Source organism: Podarcis erhardii, assembly GCF_964252035.2.
Source record: "Podarcis erhardii genome assembly, chromosome: 16".
In the NCBI taxonomy this organism is placed as follows: Eukaryota; Metazoa; Chordata; class Lepidosauria; order Squamata; family Lacertidae; genus Podarcis; species Podarcis erhardii.
Genome location: NC_138514.1, coordinates 1449597 through 1471391, shown reverse-complemented (window position 1 = coordinate 1471391; position 21795 = coordinate 1449597). Strand labels below are relative to the sequence as shown.

The 21795-nt window shown below is 46.3% G+C and overlaps 1 protein-coding gene across 7 annotated transcripts in view; it reads right to left on the bottom strand.

Annotated features, from left to right (window-relative positions):
- The window catches only part of FGFR1 (fibroblast growth factor receptor 1), a 112136-nt gene that overhangs the window by 13017 nt on the left and 77324 nt on the right, over positions 1 to 21795 (bottom strand). For 3 of the 7 annotated variants that reach the window (XM_081843880.1, XM_081843884.1, XM_081843885.1), the window contains 8 exons: positions 16997 to 17187; positions 14932 to 15082; positions 9569 to 9771; positions 7255 to 7400; positions 4945 to 5066; positions 2788 to 2898; positions 1048 to 1238; positions 377 to 499 (listed from right to left, as the gene is read on the bottom strand). In XM_081843880.1, coding sequence (XP_081700006.1) covers positions 377 to 499; positions 1048 to 1238; positions 2788 to 2898; positions 4945 to 5066; positions 7255 to 7400; positions 9569 to 9771; positions 14932 to 15082; positions 16997 to 17187 — 1238 coding nt within the window. Of the gene's footprint in view, positions 1 to 376; positions 500 to 1047; positions 1239 to 2787; positions 2899 to 4944; positions 5067 to 7254; positions 7401 to 9568; positions 9772 to 13711; positions 13857 to 14931; positions 15083 to 16996; positions 17188 to 21795 lie in introns of all 7 variants that reach the window. The other 4 variants (XM_081843883.1, XM_081843886.1, XM_081843882.1 and 1 more) reach the window with 3 other exon arrangements.

The following is a 21795-nucleotide window of genomic DNA, read 5'->3' as shown; positions in this document are numbered from 1 at the left end:
TGAACGGAGGTTTTATGGGATCTAAACAGAACCCCAGCTAGAAGTCTGGGTGCTACACTATGGACCGATGGATGCTTCCGAGCCATTGTCACAGGCAGCCCCATGCAGAGCGCATCGTAACCATCCAATCTGGAAGTGACTAGCAGCCAAGTCACCTCTGTCGAAAAGGCGCCATCGCTGGCAAACCAGTTGCAGCTGAAACAAGGCACTTGTAGCCCCTGAGGCACCACCTGAGGCACCACAGCCGTCCATGACAGTGTGGGATCTAACAGCCTCACAGACAGTGACCCTGTTCTTCCTAGGGGAGGGCAACCTTGTCCAGAATACAGGCTGGCCGTGAGACGTGGTGACCAAAACCCCTGAATCGGCTACTCACGTTGGTTGTCTTTTTGTAATAGTCTATGTGATGAATGTCTCGAGCCAGGCCAAAATCAGCAATCTTCATCACACTGTCTTCTGTCACCAACACATTCCTGGCAGCCAGATCACGGTGAATGCACTAGCGATGAGACACAAATTGTTAGGGACCTGCAAGAAAGAAGCAGCAGCCCTGGGAGGCCTTGACTCCTCCCTCAGAGGAATGCAGGGGCATTTTCAGCTTAAAACAAAACAGGGAACATAACAGCAAAAGAGGGCAAAATAATTTTTGACCAAGCTAACTTGCAGCCTGCATATATGACGTGAACCAAGCAAATCTGTGTGCCTCCTCCCATGCGAGGGACCTACCCCGTTGTTGCAAGAGAAAGAATCTCACTTTTTAAAAGCTGACTTCTTTGCCTCCATACCCCATCACACATTTTTCGTCTGTGGAATTCTGAAGCCCATACAGCCCCCCCCCCCATTATAACAACAACAAAGTTACAGATCCAGTCAAACAATAAGCAAAGGGCTTCTGCATCCAAAAAGGGAGTATCCAATTGTCAGCCTAACCCTTCTGCCTTTTTCTGCAGCAGACAATTTAAATAATTCCCTGGCCCTTCTATCCCTCCTCAGCCCCCGTCCTCCTGTATGAACTGCACACCCACCATTCCTGCTGCGACTGCTCACCTTCTTGGACGCCAGGTATTCCATGCCTCTGGCCACTTGGTACGCGCAGGACACCAGGTCTTTGAAAGAGAGCTGCTCCTCTGGGATGTGGGTGGGGTTGTAGCAATATTCCATGCCTGGGGGGCGCCGAGCCTGCAGGTATTCCCTCAGGTTCCCTTTGGATGCATACTCCACGATCACATAGAGCGGCCCTGGCGAAGAGGAGACAGGCCTTGGGTTCAGAGAGCACAGCAGAGCCTGTCCTCAGGCAATCTTCCACTCAACAGGGCTCCTTTCTGTTGTGAGGATTTGTACATTTGAGTTGTAAGACATGCTCTGGTAACCTCTGTGCTGGATTACTGCAGTGCGTTGTTCTACGTGGGGCGGCCTCAGAAGACGGTTTGGGAACTTCAGCTGGTGCAACATGCAATGGCCAGGCTGCTGCTCACCAGAACTAGATGCTTTGAGCAAATTACACTGATCCTGGCCCAACTGCAATGGGCTGCCAATTAGTTTCCGGTCCCAATTCAAGGTGCTGGTGTTGACCTAGAAATCCTTACACGGCTCAAGACCTCAGGACCTTAAGGACTGCCTCTCCCCATACAAACCGGGCCAGACCCTGAGCTTGCCATCTGATGCCCTTCTCTATGTACCTCCTTCCAGAGAGGTTCAGAAGGAGGCAGCAGGAGAGTGGGCCTTATCTGTCGTGGCTCCCCACCTGTGGAATGCTCTTCCCCAGAGAAGCTCACCTGGCGCTATCATTACATGTCTTTAGGCACCAGGCAAAAACAGTCCTCCTTACCCAGCCTTTAACCATTAAATAATCTATGGCCTGTTAAAGATTGGGGGGGGGGGAGACTGTTATTATTATTATTTTATTATTATGCTTTTTATTATGTTTTTTATTACTGATGATCCGTAAAATGTGTTCTTACTGTTGTAATCCACGCTGGGATCTTTTGATAAAGGGCAGTATATAAACTGAATAAATAACAATAAGAAGAAATTAAAGGACAAGCACTTTACAGAGTTCAAAGCCCAGCACACAACTATTCGTCTTTCTAATTGACTTGGCAACGACCTCACATCTATTCTCAAGCAGGAGGGAATATAGAAAGCTTTCTTACACCAGGTCTAACCACTGGCCCATTAAAGCTCAGCACTGTCTCCTCTGACCGGCAGCATCTCCCAAGGGTCACAGGCAGAAAAGGGTTTCCCCATCACCTGCTGCTTGAGATTCCTTTCAGGGGAGATGTCAAGGGTTTTTTTCATCTTAACAAAATATATGTACCTTTTTGTAAGAAAACCTCTAAGTGGCTTACAAAAAAAAATAAGATAATTTTTTAAAAATTCTCAATAAAAACAGTTAAGAACAGGTAACATTCAAGAGATGATTAAACATTCAAGAGATGATAAAAATCAACGGAAGCTAAAAAGAGATAAAACACATAATAATAATAATAATAATAATTTATTATTTATTATTTATTATTTATTATTTATTATTTATTATTTATTATTTATTATTTATTATTTATTATTTCTTATTTCTTATTTCTTATTTCTTATTTATTATTTATACCCCGCCCATCTGGCTGGGCTTCCCCAGCCACTCTGGGCGGCTTCCAAAAAATATATTAAAATACTGTACATTTAACTAATGGATAGGCTTCAGCTATTTTTAACTGGGGACATTCTGCCGTCCTCTGCTCTTCCACGGAACCACAACTGCTTCCCTCAAAAGAAGTGCTCAGCCCTCACCATCCTGAGTACAAGCTCCCAGGAGATTGATGATGTTCTTGTGCTTGCCAATAATCTTCATCATCTCCATCTCAGAGATCAAGTCAGACAGATCTTTTTCCGTGGCGTCGGCTGAGGAAGAAAAAGACATTGGTGCTGGCAGGTCGAGATTAAGAGTGGCTCAAAAAGGAATCAGCAGCTAAGGCTCATGGGCACCGCCCCCCCCCCCCCAAAGTAGTGCCTGGCCCTTCGATAGAGACAAAGGAGAGAAAAGTGGCCATGTGATAAAGGTGTCAGCAAACTGGAACATGGCCAGGAAAGCAAAGCGGAAGGGTTTGGGTATGTTTAGCTTAGAGATAAGAGATGGTGAAGGTGTTTTGATATCCATCCTCAGATATTTGAAAGGGGAAAGAAGATGGGGAGAAAATTTGTTTTCAGTCACTCTAATGGGTAGGACATGAACCAATGAGTTCAAATGACAGGAAAACAGGATTTATACAAAACCTTAGGAAGAATGTTCTGATGGTATGAGCTATTTGGAGCAGGCTGCCTTGGAAGACCTCAGCAGTTTTTAAGTAGAATCATAGAATCATAGAGTTGGAAGACACCACAAGGGCCATCGAGTCCAACCCCCTGCCAAGCAGGAAACACCATCAGAGTACTCCTGACATATGGTCGTCAAGCCTCTGCTTAAAGACCTCCAAAGAAGGAGACTCCACCACACTCCTTGGCAGCAAATTCCACTGTCGAACAGCTCTCACTGTCAGGAAGTTCTTCCTAATGTTTAGGTGGAATCTAGTAGAGGTTGGATGGAGGCTATCAGGGATGCTGCAGTAGAGGGTTTTCAATACTGATAGGGGGTCTGAATATAAGACCAGCTCTGAAGTCCCTCCCAACTGTATGATTCTACTGCCCCTCTCCATGCCTTTCTCAAGATGCGTGGCCCTGAAGGAAAAGCAAGCGCGGGATCCATAGGCCAAGTGGGGAGCATCTCAGGCGACAGCACTCCTGAAGCGAAGCAGCTGTGGACTTGGGCAGCTGCTCCCTTGGAGGGGAGCACACTGGGAGCCCCACACCAGAGCAGGATATAAATGGAACAGCAATTGAGTAATTCTAAAATGTAGCTGCCAACCAGAGAGTTCAGAGGAATGGAAACATGGCTTGTGGAAGCTTCAGAACACATTTCTCTTCTATGATATCATAATTTGGATAGATACATAAACCTCTTGGCCAGCAGGCACATATAAAGAAATATATTTTTAAAAAACCTGGAGTGGTGGCAAGCAGAGCCATGATGTCTCAGTTGGTGATATTGCTACATACAGAAATGTTTTAATGCATTTTCTTTCTTTTCTCTCTCTCATTTAAAAAAACTTTTTATTTACTTATTCTGAAGGGAACAAATAAACATCATTAAGCTGGCCTCAATGGCAAAAATATTCTATCCATCTTGATTTAACTGTTTAATTAATATAGGTGTAGAACTTAATCATCAGTCTTGTTTGGATACCTTTTTGGACACAGGATTGCCTATGTGAATGCATTTTCTTTCAACTGAACTGGAGAGTCTTGCCGTTATCCTGTTCATATGTAACACAAAGCAAAACCATGGCTTGGCAGAAGCAGGCAGGTGCTCAGGGAGGAAATCAAAACTACTTTGCTCCTCCTCAGACCCTGCAGTGAGCTAAGGTATGGTTTGGCTTAGCATGTGGTCTGGACCTAGGCTTATAGTCTGCCTTGTTCCAGACAAGTCATGAGTTTGCTCGTGGTTTGTCTGGACACATTCCAGGCAAACAAAAGCACTTAAGGAGGAGGCAGCAAAGTGGGGCAGTTGAGAGGTGTGCCCTGGAGGACTCCATTTGGCCCCTGGGTCTAAGTTCCCCCCATCCCTGCTCTTAAGGAAGGGATGGGATCATTCACTGCCCTTTTTGGTACAAGCTATGAAACCCATTTTGGGACACGCCAGTCACCTGATATTGCAATCATCAATGGATGAACATAACAAATGTGAACAGATGAAAATATTTCCAAAAGTTAAAAACACAGACTTAAGCCCCTCAATGGCAGAAAGTCAGCTGTTGTTCTTCAAGAGGCCCTTGGAACAAAGGACACATGCAGGTCTTTTGGAAGGAAACATGGAGCTGCCTGAAGAGAAGCTACAGGAAAGCCATTACTTACATTTTAGCATCTTCACTGCCACTTTGGTCACTCGGTTTGGCTTGTCTTTGTCTAGCCCGATGGCCTCAGCAAGCACCACCTGCCCAAAGCAGCCTTCCCCCAAAGGTTTGCCCAGAATCAGCCTAGAGGAGAGCAAGAGAAAGGAGGTGATGGCAGGGAGGCTGGCCCTCTTCAGCTCAAATGCACAGCTCCAAGTCCTCACTTGCCCTTGGCTCAACACCCAACAGAAATTTCTTTCTTCTTGTAGATGGTTCTGGCTTTGACAATCTGGACCTACAGTGGCACCTCTGGTTACGAACTTAATTCGCTCCAGAGGTCCGTTCTTAACCTGAAACTTTTCTTAACTAGAGGTGTACTTTCACTAAGGGGGCCTCTTGCTGCCACTGTGCCGCCAGCACATGATTTCCGTTCTCATCCTGGGGCAAAGTTCTCAACTCGAGGTAACTCTTCCAGGTTAATGGAGTTTGTAACCTGAAGCATTTGTAACCTGAGGCATTTGTAAATCGAGGTACCACTGTAATAATTTGTGGTTGGGATGGAATTTTACCCTTCAGACGCAGCTGTAAGTGGTATTTTTGCGTTCTGATAATGAAAATGTTGAAGAGTGGCAAGATATTGCAGTTTTCCAGTTTTCTGGAAAACCCGTGGTTGTAAGATGGGATGGGGGACTTGTGGCCTCGTCATCCCTGACCGCTGGCCATGCTGGCTGGAGTTGACGGACTTGGGAGTCCAATGTCTGTCAGGTCACATATTCCCCATCCCTGGACTACAATGAAAGTTCAGAATTGAACAGTTCAGGTACTGACTCCACTTAAAATGGGGAAAGAATAACTTAGTAATTCCACCTTCCTTAAGCACAAGTTAAGCAATTGTTTATAAGAGCTTGTTAATACAAATCAGCAGTTAACTGGTAAAACTTTTGCAGGACTTCACCACTTTAGGCTACAGGGAAGGGATACATGCCTGAATGCTCCCTTCCAAAAACAACAACCTACCATGCACACCCAAAACTATCATGCCAGGGGGAAGGTTTCAGCCTAGTGTTTTCTCTGATATACTGTTTTTCTGTGTGTAGAGTTTTTTGTTTTTGTTTTACATGCTAAAGTCAGCCTGTTTGTTTTTACAGTCCTAGGCAGGCAGCAGCCAAAACAGGAGGTTAATCATATCCCTGGTGAGACACACCTGCTCATTCGAACCAGTTGTAAAGTGATTTCGAATTACATTAGCAGCACATGATCTTGCTAGTTGCCCTTCCATCTACAGTGGTACCTCGGGTTAAGTACTTAATTCGTTCTGGAGGTCCGTTCTTAACCTGAAACTGTTCTTAACCTGAGGCACCACTTTAGCTAATGGGGCCTCCTGCTGCCACCGGAGCCCGATTTCTGTTCTCATCCTAAAGCAAAGTTCTTAACCCGAGGTACTATTTCTGGGTTAGTGGAGTCTGTAACCTGAAGCGTCTGTAACCCGAGGTACCACTGTATATCACATCAAAAGAAGGGCCAAACCAGATGAGACTTTAAGAGATACATTATTCGGCCTCCTGTCCCTTTAAATCAGGGATGGGAAACCTTTTTCAGACTGAGGACCACCTTCTCATCTGGGCAGTTTTCTCAGGGTCAGAGGAAAAGTCGGCAAAGCAAGAAATGTGCATGTTGCCTCTGTAGAGCAGGCTAGTTTCAAGACACCCTCGCACAACCCTCTCTATCCTCCAGCCAGGAACCAAGAGGCATGGTCAGAGTTCAAAGGCACATTGGAGCCAGGAAAAAGCAGAAATGGGGGTAAGAAGTAGGGCTGGGGAGGGTCTGGGGAGGCAGGTTGTGGCTGAAGTAGCATGGCCTGGAGTGACTTGAGGGCCAGGGAGGTTTCCCACCCCTGCTTGGAATTGTGGGTGAGCCTCATCCTGGCTCCAAAGTACTTTGTTATCAATAGATAAATGGGAATCTGCTACACTTTCTGTGGAATAATATTCTGTCTCCAACAATGGTGAGAGATGCTACCACTTTCATAGTATCATACAACATTACTAGAGCTTTTCTTGCTCTGCTTCTGAAATTTCTGGAAAGTTTGCAGAAATCTCCTTTGTGCAGGGGAAATGGGTTTCCTGCTCACCTCTCCCCAGAGGACCAAAACACCAAGTCATGAGCACTGGCCTTTTCCAACTGAAAAAAGAGAACGGACCCCCCAATGAAAAAAGAGAACGGACCCCAAGCCAACAAACACAATAACTTCTTCCCCACCAGTATCTGAGGGCACAGAGTAGAAAAGGTGTCAGACATCCCTGCTTGGCTGAGAAAGAGTAGAGTTTGTCACCTGTCTCTGGGAAGCTCCCAACGGGGGTCTTCTGGCAGCTCGTATTCAGAGACACCTGCCAGCATTGGGATCCCACTGGAGGAAAGCCGTGAGGGGCGCACAAGCATCACACCAGAGTTCATGGAAGAGCTTGAATCAGCTGATACCTGCAGTGGGAAGAGTGGAAGTTACCTTCGGCAAAAAGACCCCATGAGTTCAGCTCTGGCAGGGAGAAGAGTTGCTCACCTCCAAGGAGACTATATTTATCTGTCCTGGGACCTGGGTCCTTGCTGCTGTAAAGAAACTTTGCTCACTCAGGGCTTGCAAAAGTACCACAAAATCATAGAATACAGAGTTGGAAGGGACTCCAAGGGTCACCTAGTCCAGCCACCTGCAATGCTGGAATCTGAATATATATGACTGAAAGCCATCCAACCTCTGCTTAAAAACCTCCAAGGAAGGAGAGTCCACCACCTCCTGAGGGAGTCTGTTCCACTGTCAAACTGCTCTTACTGTCGGAGTGTTTAGTTGGAATCTCCTTTCTTGTAACTTCTTGGTTCCATGTGACAGCCCTTTAGAGATTTGAAGATGGCTATCCTGTCACCTCCCAGTGTCCTCTTTTGCCAGCTAAACATAATCAGCTCCCTCAACTATTCCTCATCAGGCTTGGTTTCCAGACCCTTGAGCCTCTTGGTTGTCCTCCTCTGCACACCTTCCAGCTTGTCAATATCCTCCATAAACTGTGGTGCCTAGAACTGGACACAGGACTCCAGGTGGAGTCTGACCAAAGCAGAATAGTGTGGGAATATTACCTCACAGCCCTACCCAGTCCCTGTCATCCTCCTACGGCCATGTCAAAATTCAGAGAGCCCAGTCATCAGGGCTCCCCTGCATTTTGTAATCTGCACTGTGGAAATGCTGAATTTTGTATTCAGCATCCAGAAATTTTTGAGCTAACTTTTCAAAACAAGCTGCTAGGCATTATGGTTTCAATGGCTGGGGGAGGGGTATATGCATATCTGTTTAATTTGCATTACATTATACTGGCTACAGGATTCCGTTTTCCATGGCAGAGAACCTAGGTTTGTTTTTACTTTTGTTACATGATGAGGTCAGGATTGCAACAGCTGCATGCAGTTAATTAAAAGTGTGATGTAAATTACTATAGTAACAATTATGACTATGCCTTCTTTTCTCTGCTCCTGCCTCAAAGAAGAAGATCTTGGTTGCTACTGCACTTGCCTCACTTGTGACCTCTCTTTCTCACAACCAGCGCGGTTGGGCCTTCTGGCCCAGACACATGGCAAACGAAGAATGAGGAAGTCACCAGAAGACCAGATACTCTAACACTGTTTAGATGCAGGGTAGCCTACATACCACATCTCATGGATCAACCTGCGTAATTCAGACCACAGCAGGTTCTGCTGCAGAAAGGGGCCAGCACACAAGTAGTTCTGGGTGCCTCAAGGGAGAATGGGTTTCCCCACACCTCTCTTTCCAGCAGCCATGGCCTCCTCCTCCACTCCTTGGTTCTGCTGATGAGCTACCTTGCTCCCACATTGTGGCTGGGAGAAGGACTTGGAAAGAGGCCAGGGTATGTCATTTGCACATTGTTCTTGTCTTTCTGGCCCCCAGGAACTGCAGTTGAGCCTCCTAGGAGCCAGAACAGATAGCAGAACTCTCTGCTATTAGTTTGGACATTTGTAACCCACCAAACTTAACACAGCCTACCAGTCTACTGCTTGACAACCATTTTAATGTTGCAGTTTCTAATGGGCAGCAAAACAGAGATTTAAATCTGGGCCCTGGTGGGCTGTAGCAACAGAGAATTCCTCTTGGTGGGTCACAAGTTTTGCAGGCCTCCTTTGACCTCATCTGGAGTGCCTTAAGCCACAGCATGCCCAGCTCTGATCTATGCTGACCATACTAGGCAAGCAGTTGTGTCACAGGCATCACCTGCTTCTCTGTTTCCCCTGAGGACAACGGTGGGGACTCTACAGCCCCCTTCCAATGTGACTGGACTCCAATTCTCATTAGACTCCCAAGCAGCATGGCCAACGGGTCTGGGTTGATGGGGGTTGTAGTCGTGTTCCCCAACACTGCCCTAGGGAGTTCATCCACATCAGGAATAGCCAACCTGGTGCTTTCCAGATGTTGCTGGGCTACCAAACCAATGGCCATGTTTGCTGGTGCTGATGTGAGTTGGAATCAAGCCACACCTGGAGGGCCACAGGTTGTCAACCCCTGAATTAGACCTAGCGAGCTTTGCTCAGCATGGAGGCAAGGCTCTTGCGGGAAGGGGGGTAGGAGACAATCAAACCCCCCATCTACTTTCTGTTACCTGTCTGCGCAGGGGGATGCTCTTGGCCAGCTTATGCACAGCCAGCTGGCTGTTGAAGTCCGACTTCTTTGTGGTGCTCTTCATCTTGTATATGATGACGGTCACAATCATGCAGGAGATGAGGAAGCCCCCTGTGCAGTAAATGATGATCTCCAGGTACAGAGAGGAGGCCATCATAGCTGGCTTGTCTTCAATAGCTGGATTGGTGCAAAGAAAGAATCAGCACACTAGGCACTCATTCAGCAGCAACTAAAAACACCACCATAAAAAACCACCACTACGGGGGTCAAGGAGATAGAGAAAAGTGGAGAGAAAAAGCAGCTTTACTTAACTTCTAAAGGTGCCAGGTGTTGTCTGCCCTCACTTCTTGTGGCAGCCAGATGTGCCCCCCAAATAATGCAGAAGAGAAATGGATGTGCGAGCTGAAGCAGGAAGAAGGGCATGCCAGTGCCTTTTTGCAAGCAGCCACTTCTGCAGCCCCCACCCTGGCTTCTAAAAATAGACAAACTCTAGGCAAAAGGGGGATCCCAAACCAAAGCGCCTTCGTGAGTTCGCTTCTCTAGGATCCCAGTCTCTTATGGGACAGAATCCAGCATGGACCACATGGAATTCAGCATCCCTAGTAGATTCCTAGCACTTCCTGCAGACAAGCATTGACTTCATTGTTTAGAACTAAACATGATGAAGGTACTCTATGAAAATAATCTCCTTATGTATTAAAGATTATCCTTTTTAAGGCCACCTGAGACCAAGCAGCCAGAGAGGAAGCAGCTGCAGGGAGTTTGCCTTGTCACTCCCTCCCAGAAAGAACAGCAAAAGAACCCTGCATCTAATAATCAGTGCCTGAGCTTGCTTTTTGCCTTGTCTTCGTCAATCCATTTTTCCTTTTGTTTTGTGTCTTTTAGACTGCAAGTCTGGGAGAATGGACGGACTTATTACTGAGCACTGTAAGCTGCTTTGGGTTATTTTTTCCAGCTGCAGAGCTGAGTAGCTAGTCCTAATAAGTGTAGACCCACTGAACTTAATGGAAATTACTTAGGTTCATTCATTTCAGTGGGTGTATGGGGTGTTAGGGGAGGGGTAGTACCTCCAGTGAGAGACATGCCATGCTCCTTCTGGGGTAGTTTGTCTTACCATTGATCCCCACCCTGCTCCTAGAAGCTGTCAGCATGCAACAGCGGCCACAATCCGAGAACAGCTGCAACTGACTGGTCAAACCAAGTGAGGATGCTCAATGGGTCTCAAACCCTCGGGGAGTCAGGGTCTTCCCCTGCATGCAAAGACAGGCACTGGCAGATTGAGCAGATGAGACCAAGAGTGGCGGTTTCTGCCCATGCTATAAAGGGAAGTGACTGGCAGATGGCTTATCAACCTGGGAAGAAGGAACACTCTGATATCCTAAGCCTCCAGTGCCTTGCAGAATATCTTCAGGAGAAGAAAAGGCTCAGGAGTAAACCGTACACAAATTCAGAGTGGAGTCCTTAAGACAACCGTTGGATGGCGCCTTGTACGCTACTTTCTGGCAATTCCTGCAGCCAAGCTGGTGCCAAACATCTTGCTCTGCCTTCCATTGGACACCATTGGCAAGGCCTTTTGCATTTACAAATGTAAATGCTAAATTCACTGTTCTGCTTATTTTTGTCTTCAACTCTGCCTCCACACTAGAATGTGGCCCAGAAAGAATGTGACCCTTGGGCTGAAAAAGATTCCCCAACCTCATCCAATTGGGTGAATATAATTGGGAGAATAAAAATGGTCTTTATACTCCTCCTCAAGAGAAAGGCCGAGGAAACTGGAAGCAGCAAAGAAGGGGCTCTCATGGGTGTATCTACTTCTTCTAGTCTTTGCCAACTGGGTCCCCTCCAGATGTTTTGGAGGATAGTTTCCATCTGCCTCAAGCAACACGACTGGTGGGAGCAGAAGCCCAAAGTTTCTGGAGGATACCTGGGTGGCAAAGGCTGGCTTGCATGTTAACGGAGGCCAGAGAATTCTGGGGCTACAGGTGTGCTCCAAATAAGAAATTTCATGGAGTGGCAAGTGGGAGTAAACAGAACACATGCAAAATGAGTGCTTGTGTGTGTGTGTTGCTGAACTCTGTTTGTGATTTCCCAACCTATTTCTTTGTAAAAGCCAAGGAGTGTTGAGGACCACATCACAGCTGCCTGCCAAACCTTTCAGAACTACATGAGTAATGCTTGCAGGAGATGAGTCAAATGTGTCGGATTCTGTTGTTTGCTCTGTTGAACCATCTCTTGCAGGTTTTGCCCAGAAACGTTCTCAGCAGGCCTGTCAAGTACAAAGCACTTTCACCTGGGGTCTTCCTAGTTGTATCAGCATCAGCTTAATGCTTGTTTGCAAAGAGAGAACTCTTAGTGAGAAAGTGCAAAGCCTGTGTCACGGCCAGAAACATTTTCTGAACTTGTTTTGGAGAGGGCATTGGAGCTGCAATTTGAAGAGAAAGAGATGAAAAAAGGATGTTCCCTCCCTCACTTTAGTCCTCCCACTCTTAGAAAAAACAATAAGCAACAGAGAGAAGATGGATAGAGCATGTTGTTGGGAGGAAACGGCTGCCATCTTGCCCTGTTCAGATCACAGGGCTCTGAGTGGAAACAGGCTTGACAAGGAAAACAAAAGACTGATAACACAGAAAGTTTTTTTCCTTGTAAGTGTACAAATAGCACATGACCTCAAAAACTTTCTGAAGTTGAACATTACCAGTTCTTGCCAGCCAGCTTTTGATGGCTGAAAAATGAGCCCTGCATCAACCAGGCAGGGTGGAACAAGAGCCCACAAAACAGCAGTTTATGCAAAGTAGAATCCAAAAGAGAATGCAGGAAGAATAGCAGAGACTTCAAATTAAGCAAAGGTCAGATTCCATTCCCTTTCAAGGCAAGGCCACCAAGAAAACAAAGCCATATTCGGGATCTTATGGGAAAGCAAGCACATATTGGGGAGCCCATTTCCTAGTCTCAGTTCTTGGGGGACTGGAATCCAGAGTGTGCTCATTTTATCACAGCCACCTCACAGAGAGATGAATCCAGTTAAGAAAAGGGCCATCTTCACCCAAGCTCTCCAAGGCTTGTGCATGATTTATTTTATCCCCCTTTTTGCAGTAACCCACAAGCAATATGGGTTTGAAGGCCCCCTCTACAGACTTCCTGTCACCAGAAGGAAAAATAGCCACCTATCAGTGTGGGGGTGTCTGCCTGCGTGAGCTACATCGGTTTTCTTTGCATAGATGTATGGATATAAGGGGAAGCTACCCTAAGACAGCTAGTTGCACAAGCCTTCGGTTCTACAACTGGAGCATCATCATAGTGAGACTCCTGTGTCAACTGTAAAGTTTTGAACATTTCCAAAACATAGACAAATCAATTGCCAGACCACACTCAAGTCCCAGGAATGAGTAAGTAGAAGCTCCGTGAAAACGTGTGTGAGAGGAGGAGCTGCACCCCTAATTTTCAGCACCATCAAATAAGCCTACTCTGGTGGATCCACAAGTACCCAGTTATACTGACTGCAGTCCAATAGCTGCCTTTTGACCCCACTTTAAAATTGAAAATCTGGGCTGGGAGTGAGGTCCAAAGAGGAGGCTGTATATATGGAGACCTGTATCCGACACTGGAAACCTGGAATCCCAAAACACCTAGCTCTGCTACCCCTAACTGCAGTATGTGGGTGGTCTATGATCTCCCCCAATGCATCCACATAGGTCCACTGGGCACAGGTGGGGTTCTGTTTTAGCACTCCTTGCTGAGAAGGCAGCAAAGTGCATGGAGAGACTGATCTTGCCCAAGAGAATGGAACCAGCTCTGTCAGAACACCTGGACCTCACTTCTGGTTAAGCCCAAACTGGAAATTCACCATGCCTTGGTCAGCAAGAGCCACCAGATGTGGAGATGGACCATCCCAATGCCGCAGAGAAGGAAAATGGGACCACAACAGGGCAGATGGCTCACTGACTGTCACACCAGGGATATCTCAATTGTTGCTAAGCAACCCTTCCTCTAGGAAGGAACCAATTTGTGGGACGACTCTGCCATCTTGGGGGTGGCTCTTGCGGACCACAGCGTGCTCATCTCCATGCATAGAAGAGGACAGCAAGGAGGCAGAGAAAGGAACAGAACCAGTATATACCTTCCAGAACCGTCAACCATGCAGAGTGGTGGGAGATCCCAATAGAATTACCCGCCAAACATGTATACTGCCCAGCATCCTCAAAGGAGACATTCCTTAAGTGAAGGACTTCCATTTCTTTGTCTGTTGTGTTAACACCAGCCGTCTAGAAAGGGGAAAAAATGGAAGCAAAGGGGGAGAGAGAAAGAAAAAAAAAAAGGAAAATAGGACGAGCAAACGTAAGACCCCTTTAGGAACCAAGGTGCAGGAGGAGGAAGAGGGAAGGGGTAACATGCCCCCCAAGACCTCCTAAGGAACACAGACACCACTGCAGACGTATTGCAACAGAGAGCCTTAGGACAACCTCCGATCCAGGCTGACCTAAAGAGGCAATGTTAAAACAACAACCCTTCACCAAACTGAATTTCCCTGCCCATCTGACATGCTGGCGATGGGCCACATGGAAAAACTAACCTTAGGTGGGGGGAAGAACCAGCTTAGTTTCATGGGATGGGAAGAGGAATAATGGTGGAAGGGAGATGGGAAGACAAGAAAAGGAAAGGGAGCAAGGTCTGGGTCAAGAAGTGGCAGAGCACTAGGGGGAGAGGCCATGCTCCTGTACACAGTCATGAAAAAGAAATTACATTTTTTATTTTGCCAGGGAGAGCAAGGGTACTCCAAGAACCCAAAATCAGATATGCAAAAAACTCAGGTTTCCAGACTTTAATTGGTAGGTCAATTAATTGGTGACAGCCAGTTTAAAATTGGCAGGACTGCACAATTAAATGGTATGGACATGCATTTTTATGTGGCTTTGATTTTGCTGTCTCAAAAGCACACCTATATTTAGATTTTTACAATACTAAAATCAATGTAATTAGCTGGTTACCTATCAGGCGATCAGAGCATTTCTCCGCAGCCTTTGTAAGAAAAATACAGAGAAACCAATGGAATAAAGTTTAGCTTGATGTTTCAGCAAAATAATCTGGGGGATGTTTTCTTATATTGGCTGAATTAATATAGATAGAAAGTTAAGAAAGCTCAAAGAAGGGAATGATCTGTTAAAATGAGGAATGGGGAAGGGCATGAAACTAAACTGACCAGCCCCTTCTGAGGATTTTTCCATGGCTTACTGCACCAGAAACAGAGAAGAAACAGGAGAGCCACAAGAGTTTGGTTTTCCCACCACGAAGGACTGGCCATCCAAGCAAGAGCCCCAAAGTGGCGTTCTCCCCGTTTACCTTCAGCCATGGGTCTGGTGACGGTCAGCCACGCAGACTGGTTAGCCTCACCAATATAATTGGAAACCTTACAAACATACTCCCCACTCTCAGCCTCTGTCACATTATACAGGGTCAGCACCTCCGCATCGGAGCTATTAATTCCCGAGCTCTAGAACAAGACCAACAACACAGGAGTCACTCAATGGCCAACGGACGGGCACGTCGCTCCATGATCAACAGCAACAATCAAGTGGGCATCTCCCTGTGCCCACAAGCCAGAGGTGGGGGGAACTCAAGCTCTCTGCCCACCCCGCCCCCTCTCGCTGCAAGGATATCTCCTGGGGGCACAAACTGCACCCCTCTCACATCTAAAGGAGCAGCAGTACTTAATAGCTGTATGGCAGGGCCAAGTTCATCAGATGCTAGAACCTGGAGAACTTGCTAACTGCTTTACAGTTCAAAAAACCCTCCAAACCAAGCCTTTTTATTTATTAATTTTTAGCATATATAAAAAACCAGTATACCATTTATGTCATAGAATAAGACATGTTTTAGATACATCATAAAAAGTAAACAAACATGAAAGCCACAATACTCTTTTGTTGGGCATACTAACCGCTAGCTTGTAATTAAAAGTACTTTAAACTATTTTATAATATCATTTTGGTGGCATTCAAAGTAGCTTAAATGAGGTTTTATTCATGCATAAAAATCTCTGTCTTAACACTCACATTTTGGTTCTGTTTGCTGGGATAAATTGGTTTCAAAAGCAATGCACTAACACCCATTTTTCTACCCAATTCTCCTCTTTAAGGTGCTTAGCATTCCTTCAATAAACCTACTGTAAAGTGTTTAAAAGGCACAGATATCTCTTGATGATCAGGTTTAAGCATCACAACCAGGTTGGATTCTGCTCACTGTCAGAAGCCCAAGGCATGGGATTTGAGTTTTTGCACAGCTATAAATAGCAGAGCAAGCACATGAGGCAAATGTGAGTTGTGGCAACATATTGTGGGATGCTCTCCCCAGGAAAGTTCGCCTGGTGCCTTCATTGTACACCTTCAGGTGCCAGGCAAAAACACTCCTCTTTAACCAGGCCTTTGGCTGACTGACATTCAATGCCCTTTTAAAATGTGTTATTGGGTTGTCCTTGTTTTTATTTTGATTATGTATTTTGTGATTTTATATTGTGATTTTATCCTGTGAACTGCCCTGAGACCTGGGGGTGTAGGGCGGTATGCAATTTAAAAAAACAAACTCGCTGAAGGCTATGAATTAAATTCTGAACCCATCCTCCACAGCACCAGCAGAACCATATCTGCTCTGTTTATATTTGGAGAAGTTACTGGTGTGCCACCAGTTCTTCCCTAGCCTTATGTTAACTTCATGTAACAGTAAACAGCGCCACATAAGACTCACATCCTCCTCCCTATGGGGGATTGTAAAACTTCAGGAAGGACTTTTGCTCCCACTTTTAGTTAATGCCAGCTTCTTGTTCCATCTGAAGCAGGGATAGTGTTTTAACTCTATTATAGCTTCATAACTCAAAATTTGAAGTTGTATTGTTTTAAAACCACAGTGAGAGCTAAACCATAAATCCTGGTTCAGGCGAAACAACAACCTGGAGTTAACTACAAGCAGAAGCTTTCAAGTTAATCTTCCTGGCCACATGGTTGGGGAAGAGGGAACTGCAGGAGGGAGGCTAGGCCTCTTCACTTGGGGCTAAAGCATGCTTAGGCGTTGTGTCTGAAGGAGGTCAGCTGGTGCTGTGCTGTGCTATGGCATCCCAGCCGTACTCCTTTGGTTGGGAATGGCCAAATTCAGTACCCTCCCACAGCTATTTTTCTTTTGCATGCTTTGCTGTAGAAATCTCACAATGGGGAACTTGGACCCAGACTGAGCTGGCTTGACTTAGTCTGGCTGATCAACCAATTGGAAATAGATTATCCTGCAGCATCAATTTAGAACGGTCTTGTCCCTTGCTTGTAGCCACCTTACATGTCTCCCTCCCAAGGCAGTGGAAACAAGCCCCATGTTAACAAAAATGTCACCCATCACTTGAGACAGTGGGGTTTTCTTTTACCTTCAAGACCTGCACATAAGGCAAGTTATTTGGCCCAATCTTGCTCCCATTGACCTCAATGTGCTTCAACCACTGGATGTGGGGCTGAGGGTCACTGTAGACTTTGCAAACAAATTCAACGTTGCTACCCAGGGAGACGGTCTTGTTAGCTGGGAGCCCAGCTTGTAAGATGGGCCGGTGAGGTGACCTCTCTGGAAAAGACACAGAAGAGAATGGTTTCAGGCAAACTGGAAAAGGAGAGAGATGAAGACCCACTTGCCTATTTATTTAAAACATTTATATACTGTCTTCCAACCAGACAGTTTCCAGGCGATTTTTTTTAAAGTAAAGCAACAAGAACATCAATGATAACTAACACAAAAAACAATCCGTAAGACCAGCAACTGAAATAGCAGTTTACAATGAAACTCAAACTTTAAGAAGCCCAGGACAGCAAAAAGGTGTTTGTCTGGCGCTGGAAACATTACAAAATTGGCGCCCTGTGAGCCTCGCTAGGGAGGCGCAAGCAGGGGGCCAATACAGGGAAGGCCCCTTCCCTGGTCACCACCCGCCGCACCTCAGATGGTGCTTACTTCCTTCCAAACATCCCAATCTAATATGTTTGAACTCCAACAACCCTCAGTTATTCATAAAAGCATTTCTATACAGCTGTATCATAAAATATTGGGGTGGTGTTAAAACATAAAACACAATTAAAAAAAAAAATTTAAAAATATCAAAATACAGATAATCATTAAGTAAAAACTGAACAGTTGCCAAGGCTTGGAACAGAAAGGTCTTGGTGAGACTCTTGGAAGTGAAAAGCAAGGGTGCCTGCTGGATCCTTGCTGGAAGAGTGTTCCACACCATGGGACTGGAAGCACAAAATGCCCAGCTTCTGGCTGAGACCAGTCAGCTCTGTGTAAACACCAGCCTCAGTTTACCAGCCTGCATCCAGCCCATCAGAGCCTCCAAGCCCTGGGCTAACATCTCAAGCACCTCTTCTGATTCAGATGGAGCAGACTGGACAAATGTCACTCCAATGGCCACAAAACACTCAAGAGCTGGAATAGCCTTGCTGAATGATCATGTCTATGTGGTTGGAGGGTTTGATGGAACAGCACATCTCTCCTCTGTGGAGGCGTATAACATTTGCACAGACTCGTGGACAACTGTGACCAGCATGACAACCCCCCGCTGTGATGTGGGAGCAACAGTCCTGAGGGACAGCTTTATGCCATAGCAGGGTACGATGGGAACCTGTTTCTGAGCAGTATTGAGTGCTATAACCCTATCATTGGCAGCTGGGGTGACATCACTGGGAACCCAAGGGTGTGATGCTGGTGTTTGTGTGCTGCGTGAGAAGTGACCTTAGGAGGAAGGCCTTGCAGGAGCTCTTCTGTGGAACAAAGAGACTGGCTCCCTTGCCGCCATGCTCTTGTAGCTGTGGATGCAGTGACCATCGCTATCTGGCCTGTGCTGCAGACCTTCAGGCTCATTTTCAAAGCTACTGATTCCATTCAAAAAAACCAATCCACACACAAGGCACTTTGAACTGAAAACAGAGAAATCACATGCTCATGTAATGATAACCCTGTGAAAGTGAGTTGCCTAGAGCAGTATAGATGTCTATGCCTCTGGCCTGCTGCATCTCTAGAGCATCGGCACACTGAATGTTTCCATGTACCAAATATGCTGCAGTGCAGACTTACTGTTAGTGAGCATTGTGTGGGCACATGGTATTTGTTTTTGGAAGCTTTTTACGTCCTGCACAGACTTGCCCATGGTGCTGGGTAGAAGAGCCAGAAACCCAGGCTGATACATGCAACTGATAAAGACTCTGTGTGTTGGTGTAAGCAATCTGGCCTTCCACCATAACGGAAAAGGGGGCAGTGGAGACTATAGCTTGCTGGAATATTCAGTCTTATCTGCCGGGAAGAAAGGCAAGCAGACGGGCAGAAAATACTGAATTTCATGTTTTTAACAATTTTACCTGAAGAGAGGGTGTGTGTCCTAGTACCTGTGAAGAAGAACCTGTTTACATCTGCCATCTAAGCCAAGTTTTTTAGTGTTAGTGGAGCAGTAAAGTAGCAAATCTTGAAATATTGGAGGGAAAGAATATACCGTATTTTTTGCTCTATAAGACTCACTTTTTCCCTCCTAAAAAGTAAGGGGAAATGTGTGTGCGTCTTATGGAGCGAATGCAGGCTGCGCAGCTATCCCAGAAACCAGAACAGCAAGAGGGATTGCTGATTTCACTGCGCAGCGATCCCTCTTGCTCTTCTGGCTTCTGAGATTCAGAATATTTTTTTTCCTGTTCTCCTCCTCCAAAAACTAGGTGCGTCTTGTGGTCTGGTGCATCTTATAGAGCGAAAAATATGGTATATTGTGCTCTGGAAGGCGTGCATCTGCCCAGGCCACTTAGGCTGCATTGCAAATGTCCCTCCAATCTCCACAAATCACCGAACATCTCTTCTCAACCCCACACTGGTCTCAGGCCTTCTGCATGAGCACTGTCAGCACAAGTTGTCTTACACACAGTTTTTATTTTCTTGTGCTTCTGCTTTAGCACCAAAGTAGGAGCATGATACCGTTATACAGTGGTACCTCGGGTTACATACACTTCAGGTTACAGACTCCGCTAACCCAGAAATAGTACCTCGGGTTAAGAACTTTGCTTCAGGATGAGAACAGAAATTGTGCTATGGTGACGCGGCGGCAGCAGGAGGCCCCATTAGCTGAAGTGGTGCTTCAGGTTAAGAACAGTTTCAGGTTAAGAACGGACCTCCGGAATGAATTAAGTACTTAACCCGAGGTACTACTGTATTTTGTTAAGAGCACACTAATGTTTACACTGCATTGTCGTTTTACCTACTGTCATTTCTCTCCAGACCCAATTACAACAACAAGGGTTTTAAAAAGTCCTCTTTCACATAAACTGGAACATTTGCTCAAGGCATCTCTTTCGTGGCATATTTATGATTCTCCTTACGTATTTTAATTTCCCCTCTGGTGTGTTATGCAGCTTATACTAGATATGTGAATTCATACCACATTGCTGAAATGGACATCTGAGCCTGCACCTGCAACCCCTCACGGATGTGCCCTAAACATTCAGCATGATCCTGGAGCGCTCTCTCTCTCTCCCCCATGACCCTCTGAGCCTCTCCTGTGCCACACAGGGGTGAATGCATTTATTTGCTGGTTGATACTGGTACGTAGGCTGAGACCCTATCTGCCTGCGGACTGCCTCGCCAGAGTGGTGCATGCTCTGGACTCCTGCTTAGACTACTGCAATGCACTTTACGTGGGGCTCCCTTTGAACGTGACCTGGAAACTGCAACTAATCCAGAATGTGGCAGCTAGACTGGTGACTGGGAGCGGCCACCGAGACCATATAAGACCTACATTGGCTCCCAGTACGTTTCCGAGCACAATTCAGAGTGTTGGTGCTGACCTTGAAAGCCCTAAACGGCCTCGGTCCAGTATACCTGAAGGAGCGTCTCCTCCCCCATCGTTCTACCCGGACACTGAGGTCCAGCTCCGAGGGCCTTCTGGCAGTTCCCTCACTGTGAGAAGCCAAGTTACAGGGAACCAGGCAGAGGGCCTTCTCGGTAGTGGCGCCCTCCCTGTGGAATGCCCTCCCACCAGATGTCAAAGAGAACAACAACTACCAGACTTTTAGAAGACATCTGAAGGCAGCCCTGTTTAGGGAAGCTTTTAATGTTTGATGTATTACAGTATTTTAATATTTTTTTGGAAGCCGCCCAGAGGGGCTGGGGAAGCCCAGCCAGATGGGCGGTGTATAAATAATAAATTATTATTATTACTACTACTACTACTATTACTGACTCCTTGCTTTGGGGATATTATAGCATGGGATAATGATGCATTTTCGAACATCACATCATCCTATCACATCAGTGTTTGTGATTAATTTCTTATGTATTTTTTAATAAAAGTATCTCTGGTACGTGGGGGGAGGGGCGGAGATGGAGCAGCGAGATGGAGCTGGGAGTCACCTGCCTACCAAGGACGCTTCTCTCCAGATCTCCTGGAATCTGCTGCAAGAGGCTTCACACAAGATGATGTTGAATAGCCTGGTGGACAATCCAGACCCCCCTTGGTCTGCAGTGGGGCAGCCTGGCCTCGCTCCCCGGTCCCGCGGGGATGCTGCCTTCCCATGGAGGGGGCAATAGCTTCCATTCACATTGGAGTGGGAGAAACAGGGACTGCTCTGTAAAAAGTCTTCTCCCTGCCTGGTTCAAGAAAGCTGTGAAGCAATCAAGTGAGCATGAACAACTAGTCAGGTGCAGATCAGAAGTTGGACCCAAACTTCCCAGAAACAAAGAGAATTAGGCTGGCAGGCCTGGAACTGAAAGCCCCCGCCCCGCCCCGCCCCGCCTGTGAACCTCGCATCTTCACTTGTGATGTGACAAAGCAGGGATTAAGAAGTTATTTCCCCCTCGACGTTGCAAGAGGCTAGAGCCAAGATTTTCTTCTACTTCATCCTAGTCAGTCACTTATTAAAAATACAAAGGGCCTGCTTCCTCCTCTAATCCCTCTAGCTAAGGAGTGGGCCCTCCTATATCCTAAAACCATATTCCACTTCCTGAAGTAAACATCACAGGACCAGCCCTCTCTCTGCCAAAGGCTGTTCTTGCCTGGATTTAAGGAGCATCTTTTCTGCGGTGCTTTATAGGGTTTCCTGACCCAGAAAGGAAACAGACCTTGCCATGCCCTCAGCCCCCAGCCCTGGAGAGAGGATCAGAGCCAGAGTCGGCCTCTTCTACACTTAAGAGGCCTGTGCCAAAGGGGCT